At 44.0% G+C, this 22,819-nt stretch overlaps 2 protein-coding genes across 2 annotated transcripts in view; one reads left to right on the forward strand and one right to left on the reverse strand.

Moving 5' to 3' along the window:
* Window positions 1-2,748: 2,748 nt before the first annotated feature.
* On the forward strand, window positions 2,749-5,558 carry LOC311103592 (serotonin N-acetyltransferase-like; the record flags this gene model as incomplete). Its single annotated transcript, XM_084145186.1, has 3 exons — window positions 2,749-2,914; window positions 4,938-5,092; window positions 5,253-5,558. The coding sequence occupies 3 exons, from the start codon at window positions 2,749-2,751 to the stop codon at window positions 5,556-5,558; spliced, it is 627 nt and encodes a 208-aa protein (XP_084001312.1).
* A 2,825-nt stretch (window positions 5,559-8,383) lies between these two features.
* LOC311103370 (inactive rhomboid protein 1-like) overlaps window positions 8,384-22,819 on the reverse strand; it is a 43,978-nt gene continuing 29,542 nt past the window's right edge. The window contains exons 3-18 of the mRNA XM_084144933.1: window positions 21,278-21,417; window positions 16,588-16,807; window positions 16,135-16,341; window positions 15,346-15,471; window positions 14,896-15,065; window positions 14,377-14,628; window positions 14,143-14,254; window positions 13,801-13,875; window positions 13,472-13,633; window positions 13,128-13,228; window positions 12,924-12,987; window positions 12,729-12,823; window positions 12,306-12,381; window positions 11,633-11,733; window positions 10,651-10,804; window positions 8,384-9,549 (exon numbers count right to left, since the gene is read on the reverse strand). Coding sequence (XP_084001059.1) covers window positions 9,130-9,549; window positions 10,651-10,804; window positions 11,633-11,733; window positions 12,306-12,381; window positions 12,729-12,823; window positions 12,924-12,987; window positions 13,128-13,228; window positions 13,472-13,633; window positions 13,801-13,875; window positions 14,143-14,254; window positions 14,377-14,628; window positions 14,896-15,065; window positions 15,346-15,471; window positions 16,135-16,341; window positions 16,588-16,807; window positions 21,278-21,417 — 2,475 coding nt within the window. The 3' untranslated portion in view covers window positions 8,384-9,129. The remainder of the gene's footprint in view (window positions 9,550-10,650; window positions 10,805-11,632; window positions 11,734-12,305; window positions 12,382-12,728; window positions 12,824-12,923; window positions 12,988-13,127; window positions 13,229-13,471; window positions 13,634-13,800; window positions 13,876-14,142; window positions 14,255-14,376; window positions 14,629-14,895; window positions 15,066-15,345; window positions 15,472-16,134; window positions 16,342-16,587; window positions 16,808-21,277; window positions 21,418-22,819) is intronic.

Here is a 22,819-nt window from a genome sequence, read left to right on the forward strand (position 1 = left end):
CCTTAACCCAAAAACCTAACCTTAACCCTAACCCTAAACCTAACCCTAGGTCCTAACCCTAACCCTAACCCTAAAACTAACCCTAGCTCCTAACCCTAACCCTAATTCTAACCTTAACCCTAAACGCCCTAGAAATAGCATTTTACCTTGTGGGGACCAACAAAATGTCCCCAGTTGGTCAAATTTTTGTTTGTTTACTATTCTTGTAGGGATTTCTGGTCCCCACAAGAATAGTTAAACAAGTCCACACACACACACACACACACACACACACACACACACACACACACACACACACACACACACACACACACACACACACACACACACACACACACACAGGTTATCAAAGTATTTAGGAATATAATGATATTCGTCAACAACTTTGTAAGTCTTATATCTGAGTGTAATCCAAAACATTGAACATTAACAAACAAGAAGGACATGACGTCACATGAAAAACACGGGATATAGAGGTGAGAACCTGATATGTCCTCCCAAACAACCATTGCACATCACCACAGTATAATTTCCTCCTCAACTCTCCTTTAAAGTGGCTAGAAGCTGCAGCTCTGAGAAGTTTGAGTGCACCTTGAGATAATTACCTTCCTGACAACAACAGTGAGACCCCACTCTCTCCTCTTTCCTTTTACAGCCAACTAGTGAGATTAGGAAGACAAGTGCTTTAGATTGGTCCTAAAAAAATCGCGTCATCATAAAAAATAAAAAAGATCAGTGCATACGTTGTAGGCCCAATATCCAGGGAGCCCAACAAGTGGGGATTTTCTCATTGTGATTGTCTTTGAAAGACGCCGCTGTTGGCTGGAAATAGAGATTTTACCATCCATTTATAAAGTAATTAGCTTTAAAAAAAAGTAATGTTGACGTGGGCAAAGGATATTCTTAGTTGTCTACAATATCATCTTAATCTAAACATTATGACAAGTAATGAAAGGTTATACTAATAACTGATAAGGAATGGGTGGCATGACATTATTTAGCTCTCTCATCATAATCTTATTGGCTTGCTGTAAACTACTCAAGCAAGATTATTTTTGGGATTGCTGTCCATTTCAGTCACTACATGAAGAAATGCTGCCATCTAGCAATTAATCTGGCAATCACAATATTTACAGACTAACAGACACTCAAAGCTGCACCTTACAGATGGCCCTAGTAGAAATGTGACAGTAAAATGATAAATTACTCCATTAAAAGACAATCAAATATTCTACATTGGATTAGCTGCATACAGCACAAAATAAATATCTAATAAATTATCACCTTAGATAACCAGCATAGTGCTACATAAATGGCATCATATATGATCATATTACTTTATTTGACTATAAATCTGTTCATTTGTCTGGTGACATCAAGAGTAGTCTTTCTGTAACCTATTCATCCTACCCCATTCCGCCCAGTTCATACAGTATAAACAGGGTTACTCTACTCCAGGAAGCCCAGCAAACAGTCTGCTTTCATTCTCATTAATTAGCAGGTGAGCTAAACCTCTGAGCCATGAAATCAGCCTTACAGCAATCCACCCAAATCTCCCTCTCTCTTTCTCTCTGGGTTTGTTACAGTGAAAGCCCACATGCCCTTGGAACTCTACACACATGCCTATCACGCCAGTAAGCCAAAAGCCATGCTACATCCCTTTCTGCCACCTTCTCCAAAACCCAAGGGCCCCACGTGTCAACTCAATATGAGCTACTGTATATGGGCTACATTTGCTACATGCAAATACCCTGGACCAAATCCACGACATAGGAACGTGAGCATATTCTAGCACGAGGCTGACACATGAGAGTAATCCAGAGAAGATGACGTGGGCACTGACTATAGCATGCCAAAATGACATCACCGATGTGAGAAAAAACCTTGGTGATCTTGGTCACACTTTGAGCTTGAACTTATAAAGCTTAATGAAGGCTTCAAAACTCTTTAAGCCTACACAGATGTTTCACCAATCATGTTTTAGTATATCATATAATGGTGATTTAAGGAGCCCTTACATACAGTATGGTGCTTTAAAGTGTGAACTGTGAACTTGATGGATTTTTTTATGGATGCATTTAATAACAGTACAATGAAAGGGAGAATATTTTCAAAACTGGCCTCCAATTGAGTTTAGAAAAAACCCTGAACAGAATGAAGACTGAAGAGAATCAATCAATCAATCAATACCATACTGTATATCACAGAGTTCAATGGTTTCCTTTAACCCAGACACTGCTATGCATAAACATGCTAGCCAACAGGTTTGGTGAATTCTACACCTCATGTACCCAGACAGTGATACCCTCTTTGGAACAACCACTTTGACTGATCAGGGGATGGGCCAATAAGAGAGAGAGTGCATGAAAGAGGGGGATAGGGAAAGAGAGAGATAGCAAGAGAAGGAGATAAGGGAGGGTAAGAGCAGAGGAGGTGTAGAGACAAAAGGGACAGGAAGTACTGGTGAGGAGCAAGACTAGTCTGTTGACAGAGAGACACAGGCAGATAGAAAGCACAGAGCAAGATAACTTACTTCAGATGTGTTTCTAGTGTTTGATTCAAAGACTATTAATATCATTAAACCACTCAGGAACAAAAAAAAAACGTCAAGAGGAAACCAACATCTAACCAAGAAAAGATCTACAGTATTTTCTACAACAGAAGACTGGAAAGAGAGCTGCTCTACTTGTAAAGACAGTACAGAGACTGTTTCATTGTTTTTATCCATCAGCCCAGTATCTGACCATCATGACACATCAGGTCAGCCGCTCTCCGTTCCTCAAGCCCTTCTACAGGAGGACCCCGGTTGGTGGGGTCATCCCGCGACCCCAGAGACGCCACACACTCCCCGCCAGCGAGTTCAGGAACCTGACCCCACAGGATGCCATCAGCGTGTTTGAGATCGAGAGAGAAGGTACAGTGAGGGAAAAAAGTATTTGATCCCCTGCTGATTTTGTACGTTTGCCCACTGACAAAGAAATTATCAGTCTATAATTTTAATGGTAGGTTTATTTGAACAGTGAGAGACAGAATAACAACAAAAAAATCCAGAAAAACGCATGTCAAAAATGTTATAAATTGATTTGCATTTTAATGAGGGAAATAAGTATTTGACCCCTCTGCAAAACATGACTTAGTACTTGGTGGCAAAACCCTTGTTGGCAATCACAGAGGTCAGATGTTTCTTGTAGTTGGCCACCAGGTTTGCACACATCTCAGGAGGGATTTTGTCCCACTCCTCTTTGCAGATCTTCTCCAAGTCATTAAGGTTTCGAGGCTGATGTTTGTCAAGCGAACCTTCAGCTCCCTCCACAGATTTTCTATGTGATTAAGGTTTGGAGACTGGCTAGGCCACTCCAGGACCTTAATGTGCTTCTTCTTGAGCCACTCCTTTGTTGCCTTGGCCGTGTGTTTTGGGTCATTGTGATGCTGGAATACCCATCCACGACGCATTTTCAATGCCCTGGCTGAGGGAAGGAGGTTCTCACCCAAGATTTGATGGTACATTGCCCCGTCCATAGTCCCTTTGATGCGGTGAAGTTGTCCTGTCCCCTTAGCAGAAAAACACCCCCAAAGCATAATGTTTCCACCTCCATGTTTTACGGTGGGGATGGTGTTCTTGGGGTCATAGGCAGCATTCCTCCTCCTCCAAACACGGCGAGTTGAGTTGATGCCAAAGAGCTCAATTTTGGTCTCATCTGACCACAACACATTCACCCAGTTCTCCTCTGAATCATTCAGATGTTCATTGGCAAACTTCAGACGGCCCTGTATATGTGCTTTCTTGAGCAGGGGGACCTTGCGGGCGCTGCAGGATTTCAGTCCTTCACGGCGTAGTGTGTTACCAATTGTTTTCTTGGTGACTATGGTCCCAGCTGCCTTGAGATCATTGACAAGATCCTCCCGTGTAGTTCTGGGCTGATTCCTCACCGTTATCATGATCATTGCAACTCCACAAGGTGAGATCTTGCATGGAGCCCCAGGCCGAGGGAGATTGACCGTTCTTTTGTGTTTCTTCCATTTGCGAATAATCGCACCAACTGTTGTCACCTCACCAAGCTGCTTGGCGATGGTCTTGTAGCCCATTCCAGCCTTGTGTAGGTCTACAATCTTGTCCCTGACATCCTTGGAGAGCTCTTTGGTCTTGGCCATGGTGGAGAGTTTGGAATCTGATTGATTGATTGCTTCTGTGGACAGGTGTCTTTTATACAGGTAACAAGCTGAGATTTGGAGCACTCCCTTTAAGAGTGTGCTCCTAATCTCAGCTCGTTACCTGTATAAAAGACACCTGGGAGCCAGAAATCTTTCTGATTGAGAGGGGGTCAAATACTTATTTCCCTCATTAAAATGCAAATCAATTTATAACATTTATGACATGCGTTTTTCTGGATTTTTTTGTTGTTATTCTGTCTCTCACTGTTCAAATAAACCTACCATTAAAATTATAGACTGATCATTTATTTGTCAGTGGGCAAACGTACAAAATCAGCAGGGGATCAAATACTTTTTTCCCTCACTGTAAGAGTATATCCAGATTCTACTGGTTGCTATGAATATTTTGATTGTATAGGATTTGTTGGACTAGAGGGGACTTTTGGGACTTATGTTCAACAGAATGCACATTTATCTTATAATTTCTAACACATAATAACAATAGCTGTCAGTCTCCACCATATAAATAGCTCAGGAAACTAAACAACGCCATAATACCACCAAATGAGTGTTTATCACAGCTTTTTGTCCAGAAAAATTGAATGTGAATAACATCAATTGACTGTGATAAGAGTGCAAGCAGCAGTTGACATGCCTGTAATCCCTTGTTTGTTTGCTAATCTTCCAAGATGCTTCATCTGCTCACTGACTGACTGACTGACTGACTGACTGACTGACTGACTGACTGACTGACTGACTGTGTGTCTTGTTTTTCCTCCCACCAGCATTCGTCTCTGTGTCTGGTGAGTGTCCACTCACTCTTGACGAGGTGCTGAACTTCCTAAGTCAGTGTCCGGAGCTCTCCCTGGGCTGGTTTGAAGAGGGCCAGCTGGTGGCGTTCATCATCGGCTCAGGCTGGGGAAAAGAGAGACTGGAGCAGGTGAGACAGACACCACAATTTACAGTAGCTACCTCCACTGCATCTTTGGAATTGTTTTGCATGCCCAAAGAATCTAAAAAGGTAACCATCAATAAAATACATGTTTTTTACTCTGATCATACCTGGTCATTAACCCTCCCATTGCCTTTCCCTACCCCAGGAGGCCATGACCCAGCATATCCCAGAAACCTCGGCAGTGCACATCCATGTGCTGTCTGTGCACCGCCACGCTCGCCAGCAGGGTAAAGGTTCCATCCTGCTGTGGCGCTACCTGCAGTACCTGCGCTGTGTGCCAGGCCTCCGGAGGGCCCTGCTGGTCTGTGAGGAGTTCCTGGTGCCCTTCTACCAGAAGGCAGGCTTCAAGGAGAAGGGGCCTTCTGCTATCATCGTGCCCAACCTCACCTTCCAGGAGATGGAGTACCATATTGGCGGCGCGGCCTACGCACGGCGGAACAGCGGCTGCTAGTCACTGCCGGCCGTCCCCACCCCGCTCATAATCTGATCAACCCTAGCACTGGAACCCATCCACCATGTCAACATAGACTCTGGTCATCACAGTTGACCATCCAGACCACACTACAGCATCAGACAGACAGATCCAAGCACCAACCTGGTCTCAGAGCATTTCATATTATTCTCCACGTAAATCTGAGACACTCCATTTAGTATGATATGTTATGTTTGGTATGGTTACATAAGACAGATGGTTACTTAAGGAGGGTGATTGGTCAGGATGGGTGGGCGTATAACACGAATGTCTGGCGAGTTCGAATCTCAACTTTTGAACTACTTACTACTTTTTAGCTACTTTGCAACTACTTATCATGTTATCTAACCCTTCCCCTAAGCCTAACCTTAACATTTTAGCAAACCCTTCACGTAACTCTAACCTTAACCCTTTTAGCTAACCTTTCACGTTTAGCTAACCTTTCACGTAACTCTAACCTTAACCCTTTTAGCTAACCTTTCACGTTTAGCTAACCTTTCACGTAACTCTAACCTTAACCCTTTTAGCTAACCTTTCACGTTTAGCTAACCTTTCACGTAACTCTAACCTTAACCCTTTTAGCTAACGTTTCACATTTAGCTAACCTTTCACGTAACTCTAACCTTAACCCTTTTAGCTAACCTTCCCCTAACCCTAACCCTAACCTTAACCCTTTACCCTAACTCATAAACTTAACCTTAACCCAAACCCCTAGCTTAGCTAATGTTAGCAAGCTAGCTAACGTTAGCCACCTAGCTAGAATTCGTAACATTTCATATGTTTAGCAAATTCGTAACATATTGTATGTTTTGCAAATTCGTACGAAATGGGTGATGGGCTTCTACCAATTAACACATACCATACCAAACGTAACATATCATACTAAATGGAGTGTCCCGGATTTAAGTGCAGAATAATACGAAATGCTCAGAGACCACGTTGCAACCACAGGTCCTCCATGAGAGAAGGCACTGCTCCATCAGTCTCAGCTGCAGCACCAGCAGGCTCCGAGACACCAACTGTCAGTGCCTCACAGACAGCATCCCTGACCCCCTGCAATACAAAGAGGGGACGGGCACCATCACATGAAGGGGACAAGAATGGGTTTTCGTAGAAAACAGCAACAGAAAGCAAATAAGAAAAGCAAAAAAAATGCTGATAGCGATACAAAACAAAATCAGAATATGTTTGAGATGCAATGTCAATTTTCTGCATACTTTATGTATATGTCATTGAATTATCAAAGTATTAATTTTGCAATCCCAATATTCTTCATTTTTATTATGCTTAATTTTGAGAGTATTTAAAGTAAATGTTCCTTGCCACAAACCACACTTTGTAGTCCTATTCTTGTTTGAGGTCTTTATTATTATTAATACTACTATTGTTATTGAGATACTAATACTACTATTGTTATTGAGATACTAATACTACTATTGTTATTGAGATACTAATACTACTATTGTTATTGAGATACTAATGCTACTATTGTTATTGAGATACTAATGCTACTATTGTTATTGAGATACTAATACTACTATTGTTATTGAGATACTAATACTACTATTGTTATTGAGATACTAATACTACTATTGTTATTGAGATACTAATACTACTATTGTTATTGAGATAATAATACTACTATTGTTATTGAGATACTAATACTACTATTGTTATTGAGATACTAATGCTACTATTGTTATTGAGATACTAATACTACTATTGTTATTGAGATACTAATGCTACTATTGTTATTGAGATACTAATACTACTATTGTTATTGAGATACTAATACTACTATTGTTATTGAGATACTAATACTACTATTGTTATTGAGATACTAATACTACTATTGTTATTGAGATACTAATACTTCTATTGTTATTGAGATACTAATACTACTATTGTTATTGAGATACTAATACTACTATTGTTATTGCGATACTAATACTACTATTGTTATTGAGATACTAATACTACTATTGTTATTGAGATACTAATACTTCTATTGTTATTGAGATACTAATGCTACTATTGTTATTGAGATACTAATACTACTATTGTTATTGAGATACTAATACTACTATTGTTATTGAGATACTAATACTACTATTGTTATTGAGATACTAATACTACTATTGTTATTGAGATACTAATACTTCTATTGTTCTTGAGATACTAATACTACTATTGTTATTGCGATACTAATACTACTATTGTTATTGCGATACTAATACTACTATTGTTATTGAGATACTAATACTACTATTGTTATTGAGATACTAATACTTCTATTGTTATTGAGATACTAATGCTACTATTGTTATTGAGATACTAATACTACTATTGTTATTGAGATACTAATACTACTATTGTTATTGAGATACTAATACTACTATTGTTATTGAGATACTGTTATTGAGATACTACTATTATTAGAGTTCTCTGAGTGTGATGTAAATACTGTTTTATTTTTGTAAACCCTATGAGTCCTCTGGTGTGTTGAACCAATAAGGCTGTTGCTTATCCTTTTGTATGTGACTGTGTCATCTCTTATTAACACTATGATGTCCTAAGGCAATAAAGAGAAACGATGCCACTGATTTTATAGCTCCTCATACTCCCTTTAACATTGACATACACCATGAAAACAATGGTGCCTTCAACAAAGCTGATTGTTAGTGAACAGTAACTAATGTTCATGTCTGAAAGTAAAGGGCAGTATTGATCACCATAGGTGTCATCTTGGATCCATACACTTAAAACACACTGATGATGAGAGAAAATCAGACAGACTTCACTGATGGATTTCTTCTTTTCTTTTTTACTGTTGTATTCAGTTACATATGAGTAGATAGGTAGCTAAAACACTACCTTGTTTCAATCAATCATTACTTCTTAAGAAGCAATAAACAAATAAAAGGATAGTATTCGAGTGCTCAACGTATTGTAACAAAAATATGGCAGTAGTTGGTACATTTATCAGCAAGGCACCAAAGGTATTAATATCTGATTTGTTTGTCCCTGGTTGTTTTGAGAGGTTGCCTGAATATGAACAAAACCTACTCCTGGATTGTGAGTGTTAAAAACATAAAAATTAAATTTTAAAAAAGAACAAATTTTAAAAATACAGAAATATTTCCTTCTGTCTATTGTACCAGTGATGACTCCTCCAAACCCTGCCTTATACGTGAAGAGAGAGAGAGATGTGGGAGGGGCTTAGATAAGGGATTAGACCATACCCTTCTCTCCTTGGTCAGTGGAGGAGAGAAAATGGTGTGTGTGGGGGGGTGAAAAGAATGTGATTAATGCAAGTCCTCATGACGGTGCAGTGGCATTCCTACTTATTCATACAGACAGACCGAGTAAAAAACACAAGCATATTGTCATCAGAGTTCAGTTCACAGAGCCAGAGGAGAGGGAGTTCCACACAGGGCCCTCCTCCTTAGCCACACTATAGGGCAGAACAGAGACAAGGATTGGTTGATAACACCTGCCAATCGATCCCTCTTGACCTGATGGCCCTCCTCCGGCACTACCTTCCCACTCCTTAGTGGAGGTGGGCGTTGAGGTCGTACTTCTCACAGAACTTGTCTGTGAAGGGGATGCAGGTGAGCAGCTCACACCAGTCACACTTGATGGGGTAGACATAGAAAAGCACCACGAGGCCGGCGAACAGCCCCAAGAACACCACCAGGAAGACGATGATCTGCAACCGCTTGCGGTACATGTCCATGCGTCCGAAGCTGATGTAGGGCAGGAAGGCGAAGGACAAGAAGAAGCCAGAGATGAAGCCAAAGATGTGGGCAAAGTTGTCGATCCAGGGCAGCAGGCCGACGGCGAAGAGGAATAGCACAACACACAGAAGCTTGATGAAGGCCCGCCATGGCTGGGCCAGGATCTGCCAGCTCTGGAACAGCTCCACAAACAGGCAGGCCAGGATGCCAAACTGGGAGCCCGCCGGACCCACCTGACGGATGGAGGTGGAGAGAGAGGGACCGGTCAGTCAGAGGAAACGGTCAACATAGAAATACTCAGCACCTATATTAGACACATTCTATGAGCTGCACAAAACAATGTAAAATGAAAAAAAAAGTCTGAATCACACATCTTGTTTGTCTCATCCGACACTATTACCACTGATCTGATCTGATCTGTCCAAATTGAACCCTACATTTTGAGGTGTGTGTGTTAATGTGTGTTATAGGGGCAATTGAGAGCATCCTGTCGGGCTGTATCACCGCCTGGTATGGCAACTGCACCGCCCGCAACCGCAGGGCTCTCCAGAGGGTGGTGCGGTCTGCCAAACGCATTACCAGAGGCAAACTACCCGCCCTCCAAGACACATTTTACATTTACATTTTAGTCATTTAGCAGACGCTCTTATCCAGAGCGACTTACAGTTAGTGAGTGCATACATTTTCATACTGGCCCCCGGTGGGAAACGAACCCACAACCCTGGCGTTGCAAGCGCCATGCTCTACCAACTGAGCTACAGGGGTCTACACCTACAGCACCCGATGTCACAGGAAGGCCAAAAAGATCATCAAGGACATCAACCACCCGAGCCACTGCCTGTTCACCCCGCTATCATAGAAGGCGAGGTTAGTACAGGTGCATCAAAGCTGGGACCGAGAGAATGAAAAACAGCTTCTATCTCAAGGCCATCAGACTGTTAAATAGCCATCACTAGCACATTAGAGGCTGCTGCTGCCTATTGAAATCACTGGCCACTTTAAGAAATGGAACACTAGTCACTTTAATAATGTTTACATATCTTGCACTACTCATCTCATATGTATATACTGTATTCTATTCTATAACATTCTACTGTATCTTAGTCCATGCCGCTCTGTCATTGCTTGTCCATATATGTATATATTCTTAAATTCCATTCCTTACTAGATTTGTGTGTATAGGGTATATGTTGTGAAATTGTTAGATATTACTTGTTAGATATTACTGCACTGTCGGAGCTAGAAGCACAAGCATTTCGCTACACCCGCAATAACATCTGCTAAACACGTGTCTGTGACAAATAAGATTTGATTTGATTTGATTGATTGAGTACCTCTGCTCTGTAGGGCAGGAAGATGGCGCTGGCCAGGTTGCCAGTGATGCCAGACAGGATGTATATGATGGAGATCCTCAGCCAGCCTGCCAGCTTCTCCAGGTCTCTCAGGATGGTCATCTGGAAGCACACTGACACCATGCAGTGAAGGATCCTACAGGGGGACAGAAAGACACGTTACACCATGCAGTGAAGGATCCTACAGGGGGACAGAAAGACACGTTACACCAAGCAGTGAAGGATCCTACAGGGGGACAGAAAGACATGTTACACCTTGCAGTGAAGGATCCTACAGGGGGACAGAAAGACACGTTACACCATGCAGTGAAGGATCCTACAGGGGGACAGAAAGACACGTTACACCATGCAGTGAAGGATCGTACAGCATGTATGCGCGTTTGCACGTGAATGTAAGAGTATGTCCTCGTCATGTGATGGAGGGATACAGCTAATCCACCTGCTTTGAGAAGGCACCTCCACAGCCAGCCAACCAGGGATCTCTAGGTTATCCATCATTGCTCTGCTGTCTGTCTATCTCCTCAAGCCTAATGAGGGCTGCTGCCTGCAGAGAGGCCACTTCCTTTAATTACCCCGGAGAGGAGAGAGAGGAGAGCAGAGGAGACAGATAAGAGGCAGCAGAGAGATGAAGGAGGACTGCTACTCTGCTCCCTCCTCAGAGTGGTACGGTACTGTACACTCAGCTCATTCTACTAATAGGCTCATGACATCTGCGCTGTGGAACCACTGACATTCTGACTGAAGGAGTTATTGGAGAAAGTGTACATGGAACATAATGGATCAGTGAGAGGATACATAATTGGTCACCCAATGGAGCGTTTGGAATTGTTGGTCACCCTTCTGCATCATCGTAATGCAACTGCTCCAGGGATGGCTAACAGTACAGTACCAGTCAAATGTATTAAATGCTGCTAAGATGGACAGAGGATTTGTGATGAAATGGCAGGGGCAGGCAGCCACTTACCCAGCGTGCAGGAAGAGAGAGAGCCACAGTCTGTAGAACTGATCTGGGATCTCTGGGTTAAGGAAAGGCAGCAGGCCACACACATCATCCATGCAGTGAACCTGGGGGAGGAGGTAGAATACATCAAATACAGGACACCATCTCTCTCTCCCCCCCCACACACACACACACACACATAAACACAATAGCATAATTGATACCCACTGGATTTACAATAACTTTGCTTTACCGTCATGCTATTCTAAGATAAACATGCCACGTATTAGTGGTAGAGGATGGCATTTTCATTTGACACTTATTGTGAAATGAATACATCATATTTATAATGAAAAACATTCTGTCTGAATATATGTATTTGGCCCTCTATATTCTGTACCTCAGAGCAGAGGGGATTACTGTGAGGACAATTTGCCTACTCAGTAGGGAATTGCATGGCACCCTTTATGGTGATTAAACACTATCTAATCTCACAGTTTAGACCTTCCTCTGCTCCTCAACGGCTGCCTCTGACTCAGCCTGTCTCATTAACCTCGTTGGAACGGGGCCGGGGTTATGGTCTGGGTTATGAAGGGGTCAGGACTGGGGCTATCGTATCCATCATACCAGCTAGCCACAATATACTAATGCAATGTAATAGTCAGATGGAGGTAGAAGTAGAGAGATGCTTACTTACTTGGGAGCATAGCGTAGCCTCCTCGTGGAAGTAGCCCTTCATGAAGTCACAATACTCCCTGGACGTGATCTCACACCTGAGGAACAGGAGAACCACAGCATGACCTCATGACCACGCACTCTCTTGACTCCTCCCCTTCATGTGCACTGATAGGTCATGAACAAGACACATGGTGACCACTGCATTGCTTACATATTGCTGCTTTACCAGATCAGTGCAGATGAAAGCAAGAGGGGAGAGGAAGTCAATTTAGATTATTGAGATGCAGCCCCTGCATTGTTTAAGCATCCATCTACCAACTACATGTACAACAGACATAGGCAAATCACCACCAGTGTCAATAGTAAATAGACTCATAGGAATGTGTGTGTGTGTCTGGTGTGAATGTATGCATGTTTGGTTTCGTATGTAGGCTCTCCTCACCTCCCTTTTGTGCTGATGCAGCAAGGCCGGCCTGTGATGGTGCAGTCTATGTGAGGCAGGTTGGTGTGGTTCCCTGTGTTGTACCTGGTGCAAACCTAAAAACACAGCCAGAGGAAACAGTTAGACACTGAATGATTGACATGTCCTCTGACCTCTCACCCTGTCATCATGACCAATAGGGTCCACAATACTCACTGGCCACTTGGTGATGTCATCAGGCCATTCATGTGGTGCCACTGATGCAGGCTCTAGACAGATCCTGTTGTGGCGAGAAAAATATTAATGAAATATTAGTATGGATACACAGTACTGTCAGTGGTCCCAATAAACACACAGTGTAACTACAGTAGCATTAGGAGTGTGACGGCATACTGCTGAATGTAAGAGTGGTTCTCTCACCTGGGGTCCTGATGGCACACTGAGCCGTACTGCCTGTCTTTGCCCTCCAGCTGAGGGGTGCTGGGATGCCACGGCCACTTCACCCACACGGCCAGAGTACTCTGAGACAAAACAAAGATGGAAAGGAAAAAATATTGACCCCTGAATAAGTCTCTCATGGAGGTAGAGTAGAAAAGAGTGAGGTAGAGAGAGTGAGGTAGAGAGAGTGAGTGAGAGAGTGAGTGAGAGAGAGTGAGGTAGAGAGAGTGAGTGAGAGAGAGTGAGGTAGAGAGAGTGAGGTAGAGAGAGTGAGATAGAGAGAGACAGAGAGAGAGAATAGGTCGGCTCAGAGACTCACGACTCACCGAACACTCCTCCTCTGAGGTCTGTAGACAGCCGGAGCGGTCGTTGCGTACACAGCAGGCAGAGTGTCTCTCTATGTCTCTCTTGTCCCGGATCAAGTCGTGCACCTGCTGGTCCTGACGCATGCAGGGAGAGAACTTGGCCCCCAGGTGGATCAGAGCCTCCTAATGAGGGAGAGACAGACGGCATGCAGACAGTGAGGAATAGACACGTAAAACACCATCACTTTATTAGGCCTAGTTAAAGTGCTCACATAAGTACCTGTCAAACTGAATGGATTGGACATACAGTATCTGGTCATGGAATATGGGTGCAATGTGAATGTGCTTACCGAACTGGGCCCCACCCAGAAGTTCTCTTGTTGTACAAACTTGACATTTTCATATACACCTTTGTTTCTTAGAACCTGGGGAGGAAAACATTTCATATTTAAAGTTGATCCTGGAATGATGGAATAGAAGGTCATAATATGCTAACGACTGTAAGATCATTGTAAAGCTGTAATGATTAGTTCGGACATTTCTTGATTTTAGTTTTTGATTATTTGTTTGGCATTTTACTGCACTGCTAGTAACACAAGCATTTCACTGCACCCGCTATAACACCTGCTAAACTGTGTACGCAACCAATAAACTTTGATTTGACTTGACTAGGGGAGTGAGGTGGTACTCACAGAATCAACCGTCTCATGCTGGGAGAAGCCCACGGGGGCGATGCCATAGATGCAGACAGCCAGGATGGTGATCAGCAAGTGGACAACAGTGATCCAGTATGTAAAGAAAGGCCTGATGGAAACACAATGTCCATATTAGTAAACAACGGTTTTAACACAGAGGTGCTCTACACTACACCAATGATCTCATATATTGGACACATTGAGCCTCAGCATGGTCTTGGAGAGCATTACCTATGGTCATCCATGTCCTCTATCTGCCTCTTAACATAGCTGTCGATGCGCTTGCGGTAGGTGCGGTTGGTGAGCTTTCCCACCATGCCCAGCCCGTAGGGCCTCTTCTCCCGAGCGAACAACTTCTTGACGGGCACAACGATGCGCTGCCCCCGCCGCTGTCCGTTCACACTCACCACCTCTTGCCGCAAGGGCACCTTGGGCGGTCCCGGGGTTCCCTCTTTGGCCTTACGCCACCCTCGCTCCAGAGGCCTGGGAGGGGAGAGGAGACAGAGAGGAGGAGGGGTAACGTCAGTGATGACAAATTGAAGAGGAACCCACCACTGAACCACCAGTGGGGAGTGTGTGGGTTCTCTTTAAACCAAACACTGTGTCAACACAACTGAATGGTTCACTGAGATGCTCTGGTATTGTATAATGAACTATTGGATATTGGCAACAGGAAACCAAAGATACTCTAGTCATTTCAGATCTGTTGTTTCTGTGTACTTGTTGTCATGATGAGTGTGCCTGACTCACAGCATGAGGTGGCTCCTCTCTAGTTCAGTCTTGTCCAGAGCACTGCCGGTCAGCTCCGTCTCGTCCAGTTTACTGCCCTCCTCCTGCACCACATCCATCATAGCCGCCTCCGACGGAGACTCAAACACTTCGTCAGCGTATGTGGACAACTCCTCCTGCATCAGACAGTCCTGGGGGAGGGATTGGGAGGGGGTAGGACAGGTCTGAGAACAGTAGTGGGTGGGAACTAGGCACAGGAGATTTCCCTGGTCAGTTCACACATGGTTTAGGAAAAACTCCTGGCTGTAATGAAAACACACACTAGCTGGTCGGCCAATCACAGGCCATTAGACTTTATCCTAGACTGCAACTCTGTTAGAGACCTCCAGGGGGTGCTGTATGTTCTCTTTTAGATTGAGGCTTGAGATGAGTTTCTAACTACAGACAGAGTAGATGAGGACATGTCCTTACTCTGGCGAAGAAGGATGTGTCCAGCTCATCAGGTAAGTCCACCACGTCCTCCTCCATGAAGCTGGCAGGGGTGAAGCTGCGCCTCTGGGTCTGCCGCAGGGTGGTGTTTTCCCGCAGGGAGCGCCCCTGAGACGCACACACACACACACACACACATACACACATCACAACACAACACACACTATAAGCTGTCACCTAGCACAGCAGGTTGTAGTGTTTTGTATAGTTCCATACAGCAAGCAAATGGTGCACACACACACACTCTAACATTGAGCTGAGTGTATTCTAGCATGTCAGAATTGTTGGTGACAGTACCTCATAATTATAACACATGCATAGTAGGCACATCACAGCTTGAGTACCCATGTTTGTTCATCCCTCCATGTCACTCTTGCACTTCCAAAACGGTAAGCTCTGTCATAACAGTAGTCCTAAGCACAGCATTTCTGCTCTTGTACATGCAGCACATATTGTGGTCTTCCTCGACACTGAATGACACAGCACAGAGATAACAGAATGTGTCCTTTTAAAAATAAATGAATCAGCCCTGATGGAACACAGTGTTGTTCTAGAACGCTGGGGGCTGAATGATTCCACACAACTGATCAGGCCATGCTGTTTCCCTGATTGGAGGGTACCTTATCGATTAAGGGAAGAGTTTGGTCATAGTGGTACTGGGTGGGTATGGTTTGGATCTGTGTGTACAGTATAGTAGAGGGCTTTAGCAGTTGACAGTCTCTAAAATAATAAATCACTTCAATAGAATGTCTTGTCACACAGCAAGCTCACCTTAACCAGAGCTGCTGCTGCCCTGAAGCTCATCTTGGCAACGGACTCCCTCTTGCGTCGTCGCGGCAGCCGGTTGAGGCCTGAGCGGGAGGAGGTGAAGGAGCAGAGGGAGGCGGCGCCGGGGGTGATGGGGGTCTGGGGCACGCTGTACCCGTCCACCTCCTCCACCATACGGAACGCACGCCCCCGCGCCAACGGGTCCACGATCTGAAGATGACAGAGACATGCAGCAGGGTTAAGAACGGGCTAGCTAGGAATGAGTTGATTTTGTGAAACTCTGGATTATGTTCGAATAATCTACCTAGATTATAAATGAAAAAATACTGTGGAGATGAAAGATAAATATCGATACATAAAAAAATATGTTATCAAGATCCACAATGAAACCCTCACTGAGGTGCTAAAATACTATAGGCATAAAGACCAAATATATAGATGGCAGAGGTACCATACCTTCTGCATGCCAAAGGCATGTGCTGAGGAGGGCACGTAGAGGGGCGGGGGCGTCTCAGTGCTGGTCAGAGAGATGTTGTCCTGACTCGACAGGTCCATCTCCCTGATCACCTGGGGCTTCAGACGGCCGTATCGCAGGCTGCAGTGGCGCAGACTCTTCCTCTGCCATTTCTGGGTGGCATCGCCGTCCTTACTGACCCCGAACCAGTCCGCTGTGCCCCTGACACCACAAACACCAGCCACTCAGTCCGCAGGCAGCACACATCTCATCTCACGAACCCCAACCCACCCACAGAACTTTCTCAGTCGGATCACCTAGTTCCGCAGTACTTCTCTCATAGAGGGAGTCTATTAACTCCAGCTATCTAGCAAAGAGTGGTCAGTAAATGGCCTGAGAGATATGGAGCTGTTGATAGATGTCCCTCCTCAAAGCCCTGTTTGGAAGAGTGGGTGGGAAAACATGCAATGGACTGATAATGCCACACTTCCCAAGAAAGGAAAAAATGACTAATTGCCCTCGACTGTACTAGTAATAGGCCATCAGGCACAGAGAGAGGGAATAAGCCCGGACATGTTCCAGTCCAAGCACACGCACACACACACACACACACACACTCACACACACACACACACACACACACACACGCACACACACACACACACAGCCAACCACTCTCTCAGGGGTCTGGTGTATATTGTTTAACTTGGCCTGCCTTTGCAGCATTACAGCACAGTAATAAAGTCATAAACATTTGAATCAATGTAAAGACTGAACTTCCTCCACTCTCAAAGCATGCTGGAGGCATTCTGTTGCTGGAAGCCACCAACAAAATCAGTCACTTTCCTCCATACTTAAGATGACTAACTTTAGAATAAAGAGATTTTTGGAATGGACCATTCTATTACAAAGTGACCCTGTTAAAGGAGTAGTTCACTATTTTACAACTTGATGTTAGTTGGTTCCTTGCGCTGAAAGTAGTGTATGGGCCAGGAGAAACTGTAATCTATGGTTCAGTTCTCTTTAAACATCCACTACAAACTTCAGCTAACTTTAGCCACCACAATTAACAATCAATGGAAGTGATGGAGCATGTGAGCATTTTTTTAAATGGCCAAATCAAACCTAATATGGAGTTGATTTGAATTGATTTCAGGTGATTTCAAGTTTGTAGTGGATGTTTAAAGAGAACTTAACCATAGATTACAGTCTGTAGCTCAGTTGGTAGAGCATGGTGCTTGCAGTGCCAGGGTTGTGGGTTCGATTCCCATGGGGGACCAGTACGAAAAAAGTATAAAAAATGTATGCAGTCGCTCTGGATACAAGCGTCTGCTAAATTACTTAAATGTTAATCAGCAACATACTGTATTCACAGCTTCAGCCCCAGGGCTGGAAGTGGAACTATCCCACTGAGGAAGTTGAGTTGGCTGTGTCTCTAAACTAGTTAATTACCTGCTAGAGGGTGTGTTTGGGAATGTTCCCTATCCCGAAGTCTTGAACACTACTCACAGAGCCTGCCTGCTCCATGACATGACATGTATTGCAATTCGGTACTGTGATTTTATTGTGGTTGATGTTCCAAACATATTGTTCACCGTATGTCTTCTGCAGAGGGACAAGAGAGAGCCATGAGAAAATCAGTTTTGATCAGTCATGGAAATAAAAGTGCATGATAATATCGTATCATGAGGTCCCTGGCAATTCCCAGCCCTACTTCCTAGCAATAGTTATTATAGCCCACTAAACTCTTACTGTACCTGTTGCATGTAAAGGATTATTCTGGGTAATATGGACAGATCATTTGAAATACTGTGTCCTGTGTTCCTCTGGGTTGTGGATGGATGTACCCTGTGGATGGATGTACTATCTCTATCAGTGTGTCAGTGACATGATTGAATTTCTGGCATTCCAGACCAGCTGCCCTGTCCTCCAGGTCGTGGCATGTCATCAGAGTGTGCCAGCCTCCCTGCCATCCGTGACTTCTGAGGCTATAAATAGACCTCTGCCTGATGGAACATCTGGAGCACCTCTCTGCCTCTTCCTCTGGCTCTACCACTCTCTCTCTACCTCTGCCCCTCTCTCTCTCTACCTCTACCTCTCTCTCTCTCTACCTCTGCCCCTCTCTCTCTCTACCTCTACCTCTCTCTCTCTCTCTACCTCTGCCCTCTCTCTCTCTACCTCTACCTCTCTCTCTCTCTACCTCTGCCCCTCTCTCTCTCTACCTCTACCTCTCTCTCTCTCTCTCTCTCTGCCTCTCTCTCTCTCTCTCTCTCTCTCTCTCTCTCTCTCTCTCTCTCTCTCTCTCTCTCTCTCTCTCTCTCTCTCTCTCTCTCCTCTCTCTCTCTCTCTCTCTCTCTCTCTCTCTCTCTCTCTCTCTCTCTCTCTCTCTCTCTCTCTCTCTCTCTCTCTCTTTGCCTCTCTCTTTGCCTCTCTCTACCTCTCTCTCTCTCTCTCTACCTCTCTCCCTACCTCTCTCTCTCTCTCTCTACCTCTCTCTCTACCTCTCTCTCTCTACCTCTCTCTTTCTCTACCTCTCTCTCTCTACCTCTGTCTCTCTCTGCCTCGCTCTCTCTCTCTACCTCTCTCTCTCTGTCTCTGCCTCTGCCTCCTTTCTTCCGTGAGCTGTTGTTTTCTATTGAATCATATAATCTGTACATTCAATAAGGATCACAATACAATGTTCTCTGCCTCTGCCAGTCTAATCTAATCAGTTGCTACAGAAGGCCACGCTAACCCAACCCTACCGCTATACACAAACTAACCAGAATGGCTTAGTTTAAAGAGCAGCTCAGGTTATTTTAAGACTCAGTCAAATGCAATGATGGTCTTTTAGTGACTGTAACATCAAATCAGTGGTCCCTAGCTCACACAGAGATTCATAAAGTCTAAGGCGACATTATTGCCGCTTAGTCTTTGGTCTGACCACAATGGAATGTGGTGGTTGTTGTGTATACCAGGAAAATGGCAGGTCCCTGTGTTGGGCCCCATTATTATGACTTACTCAGTGTGAGTCAGATGTGTCAATGAGGTGAGTCATATAACAACACCAGTCATAGCACAGGAGAGAGAGAAAACAACAGCACCCCTGAAGAGAGGCTTATAGCTATAGGCAATGGAAGACAGTTCATTCAGTTCCTTCAAGCTGTATGTGTCTTTATGCCTGATACAGTATTCTATCTTACAGAGAACCTGCACTCTCTTGATCATTCTCTCTGTTCTGAACTTCATACTGTTTGTACTCTCCAGATCTGAGCCCCCACCAACATAACCTAGGACACAAACATTGGGGGGGTAAACACTTAGCTAAACCTGTGTCAATATGTTATCCATCACAAGATGTTCTGGCTCCCTATGTTTGCTGTGGTAAACTGTTACATACTCTATGTTACTGTATTGTAATCATACAGGAAGTGCTGTCCTCATTGGCTAGTGTACTGTAGGCCCAGTCTGACCTCTGACCCCTGACATCTGGCCTGCAGTACCTGAGCAAGGTTCTGGAGAGAGAGTGATGCTTCCTGGGGCCGCGGCGAGATGCCCGCTTACCCTTAACGGGCACCGTGTTAATCCGCTCAAAGTGAACCCTCCTGCTGCTGGAGACGGGCAGGAGGCAGGGGGCGGGGAGAGAGGGTAGGAAGGTGAGAGGAGGAGGGTGGGAGGTGGAGGAGGACAGGGCAGGGCAAGAAAGAGAAGGAAAGAGAAGGAGAGAAGAAAAGAAGAGGTGGTGAGCAAGAAACAGCATCTAGAAAAGCAATAAAGGCAGCCATAGTGCAAAAGGAGGAAAGATTTTCAAGCATTGAAATTGTAAAGGGAAATAAAGTTAGAACATGCATTAGAATCATACACACTAACCAGACAAAGAATCAGGCATGCAGAGGGTTTTCCAACTCATTCATTCAGATTGTGAAGAATCAACGCGCACAATCACAGCCAAACAGTTATTTCAAGTTTTATACACTGTAATATGAGCCCATCTGCAGACCCAGACAGGCACTATGATAAAACATACCACAAACAAACCCCTATAAATATCAGTCTGTCCTGTCAAATATCCACTGTCCTCCAGACAAATAGCAGACAAAATACACAAGTCTGGTAAAAATCTATATGCAATCAAACCGCCAAACTGAAGTGGGTGGGCAATCAGGCAGAGGAACAGACATCATGGTTTCATGCCTTTTCACTGGCATCATACAAGTAGCCTACAGTAACACGAACTGGCCAAAAACATGCCATACATGACTTACAGATCTGGAAAAACATGCCATACATGACTTACAGATCTGGAAAAACATGCCATACATGACTTACAGATCTGGAAAAACATGCCATACATGACTTACAGATCTGGAAAAACATGCCATACATGATTTACAGATCTGGAAAAACATGCCATACATGACTTACAGATCTGGAAAAACATGCTTATTTCACACCATCATGACAAATCGTAAAAAACTGAGTTCATAATCAAATATTTATAGTGGGCCCACTGCTCAACACCAAAGCTAACCAAATCACATGGATGTCGTACGATTCCATGTCACAACCATGATCTAACCAATCAAGATATCCTTCAGTAGCTCCAGGGTGTTGATATGTTCCCCTTTACATTTTTACATTTTAGTCATTTAGCAGACGCTCTTATCCAGAGCGACTTACAATTAGTGAGTGCATAAATGTTTTCATACATACCTCTTGATGGTCTGTGTGATGGAGGACTGGCGTAGCAGGGGTGGCCGGCGGGGGTCAAAGTGGTCTCGAGGTGGGGACCGGAGGTGGGAGGGCTCCACTGGCATGCTGATACTGCGGCGGAAACCCTGGCGCTTCACCGGCTGCAGCGGGGGGGGGGGAGAGACCCATGGAAAGAGACAGAGATGAAGTTCACACAATGAGAGCCATATTGCATGCAGAGATTCACATACAGTTACAACAGAGCACAACACAACACTGTGTGACAGACAATGAGAAAGCAGGGAGAAGAATGAAGACAGAGACCCAGAGAAGTAGTGTGGGACACAAGAAAAGGCAAACAGAGAGAGAGAGAGAGAGAGAGAGAGAGAGAGAGAGAGAGAGAGAGAGAGAGAGAGAGAGAGAGAGAGAGAGAGAGAGAGAGAGAGAGTCAATGGTAGGCTTCGAGGGGACTCCTATGGTAGGTGCACCTATAGCTCATCTCTTGGCAATAGTACTGTAGACTACTTTATCACTGACCTCAACCCAGAGTCTCTCAGAGCGTTCACAGTCAGCCCACTGACACCCCTATCAGACCACAGCAAAATCACAGTCTACTTGAACAGAGCAATACTCAATCATGAGGCATCAAATGAATAATATTAAGAAATGCTATAGATCGAAGGAAAGTAGTGTGGGAACCTACCAAAAAACAATTAGGCAACAACAAATTCAATCCCTTTTAAACTTCCAGGACAAAACGTTCCACTGTAATAGTGAAGGTGTAAACTTGGCAGTAGAAAATCGAAACAGTATATTTGACCTCTCAGCTTCCCTATCAAATCTACAAATTTCAAACAGAAAACCGAAGAAAAGTAACAACAATGACAAATTGTTTGATGAAGAATGCAAAAACCTGAGAAAGAAATGGAGAAACCTATCCAACCAAAAACATAGAGACCCAGAAAACCTGAGCCTATGCCTTCACTACGGTGAATCACTAAAACAATACAGAAATACACTACAGAAAAAGAAGGAACAGCACGTCAGAAATCAGCTCAATGTAATTGACAAATCAATAGACTCTAACCACTTCTGGGAAAATTGGAAAACACTAAACAAACAACAACACGAAGAGCTATCTATCCAAAATGGAGATGTATGGGTAAACCACTTCTCCAATCTTTTTGGCCCTATAACAAAGAACAAACAGCAAAAACATATACATGATCAAATGCAAATCTTAGAATCAACTATTAAAGACTACCAGAACCCACTGGATACTCAATTACATTGAATGAACTACAGGACAAAATACAAACCCTCCGACCCAAAAAGACCTGTGGTGTTGATGGTATCCTCAATGAAATGATAAAATATACAGACCACAAATTCCAATTGGCTATACTTAAACTCCTTAACATCATCCTTAGCTCTGGCATCTTCCCCAATATTTGGAACCAAGGACTGATCACCCCAATCCACAAAAGTGGAGACAAATTTGACCCCAATAACTACCGTGGGATATGCGTCAACAGCAACCTTGGGAAAATCCTCTGCATTATC

This window comes from Coregonus lavaretus (assembly GCF_964263955.1).
Source record: "Coregonus lavaretus genome assembly, chromosome: 28".
Taxonomy (NCBI): Eukaryota; Metazoa; Chordata; class Actinopteri; order Salmoniformes; family Salmonidae; genus Coregonus; species Coregonus lavaretus.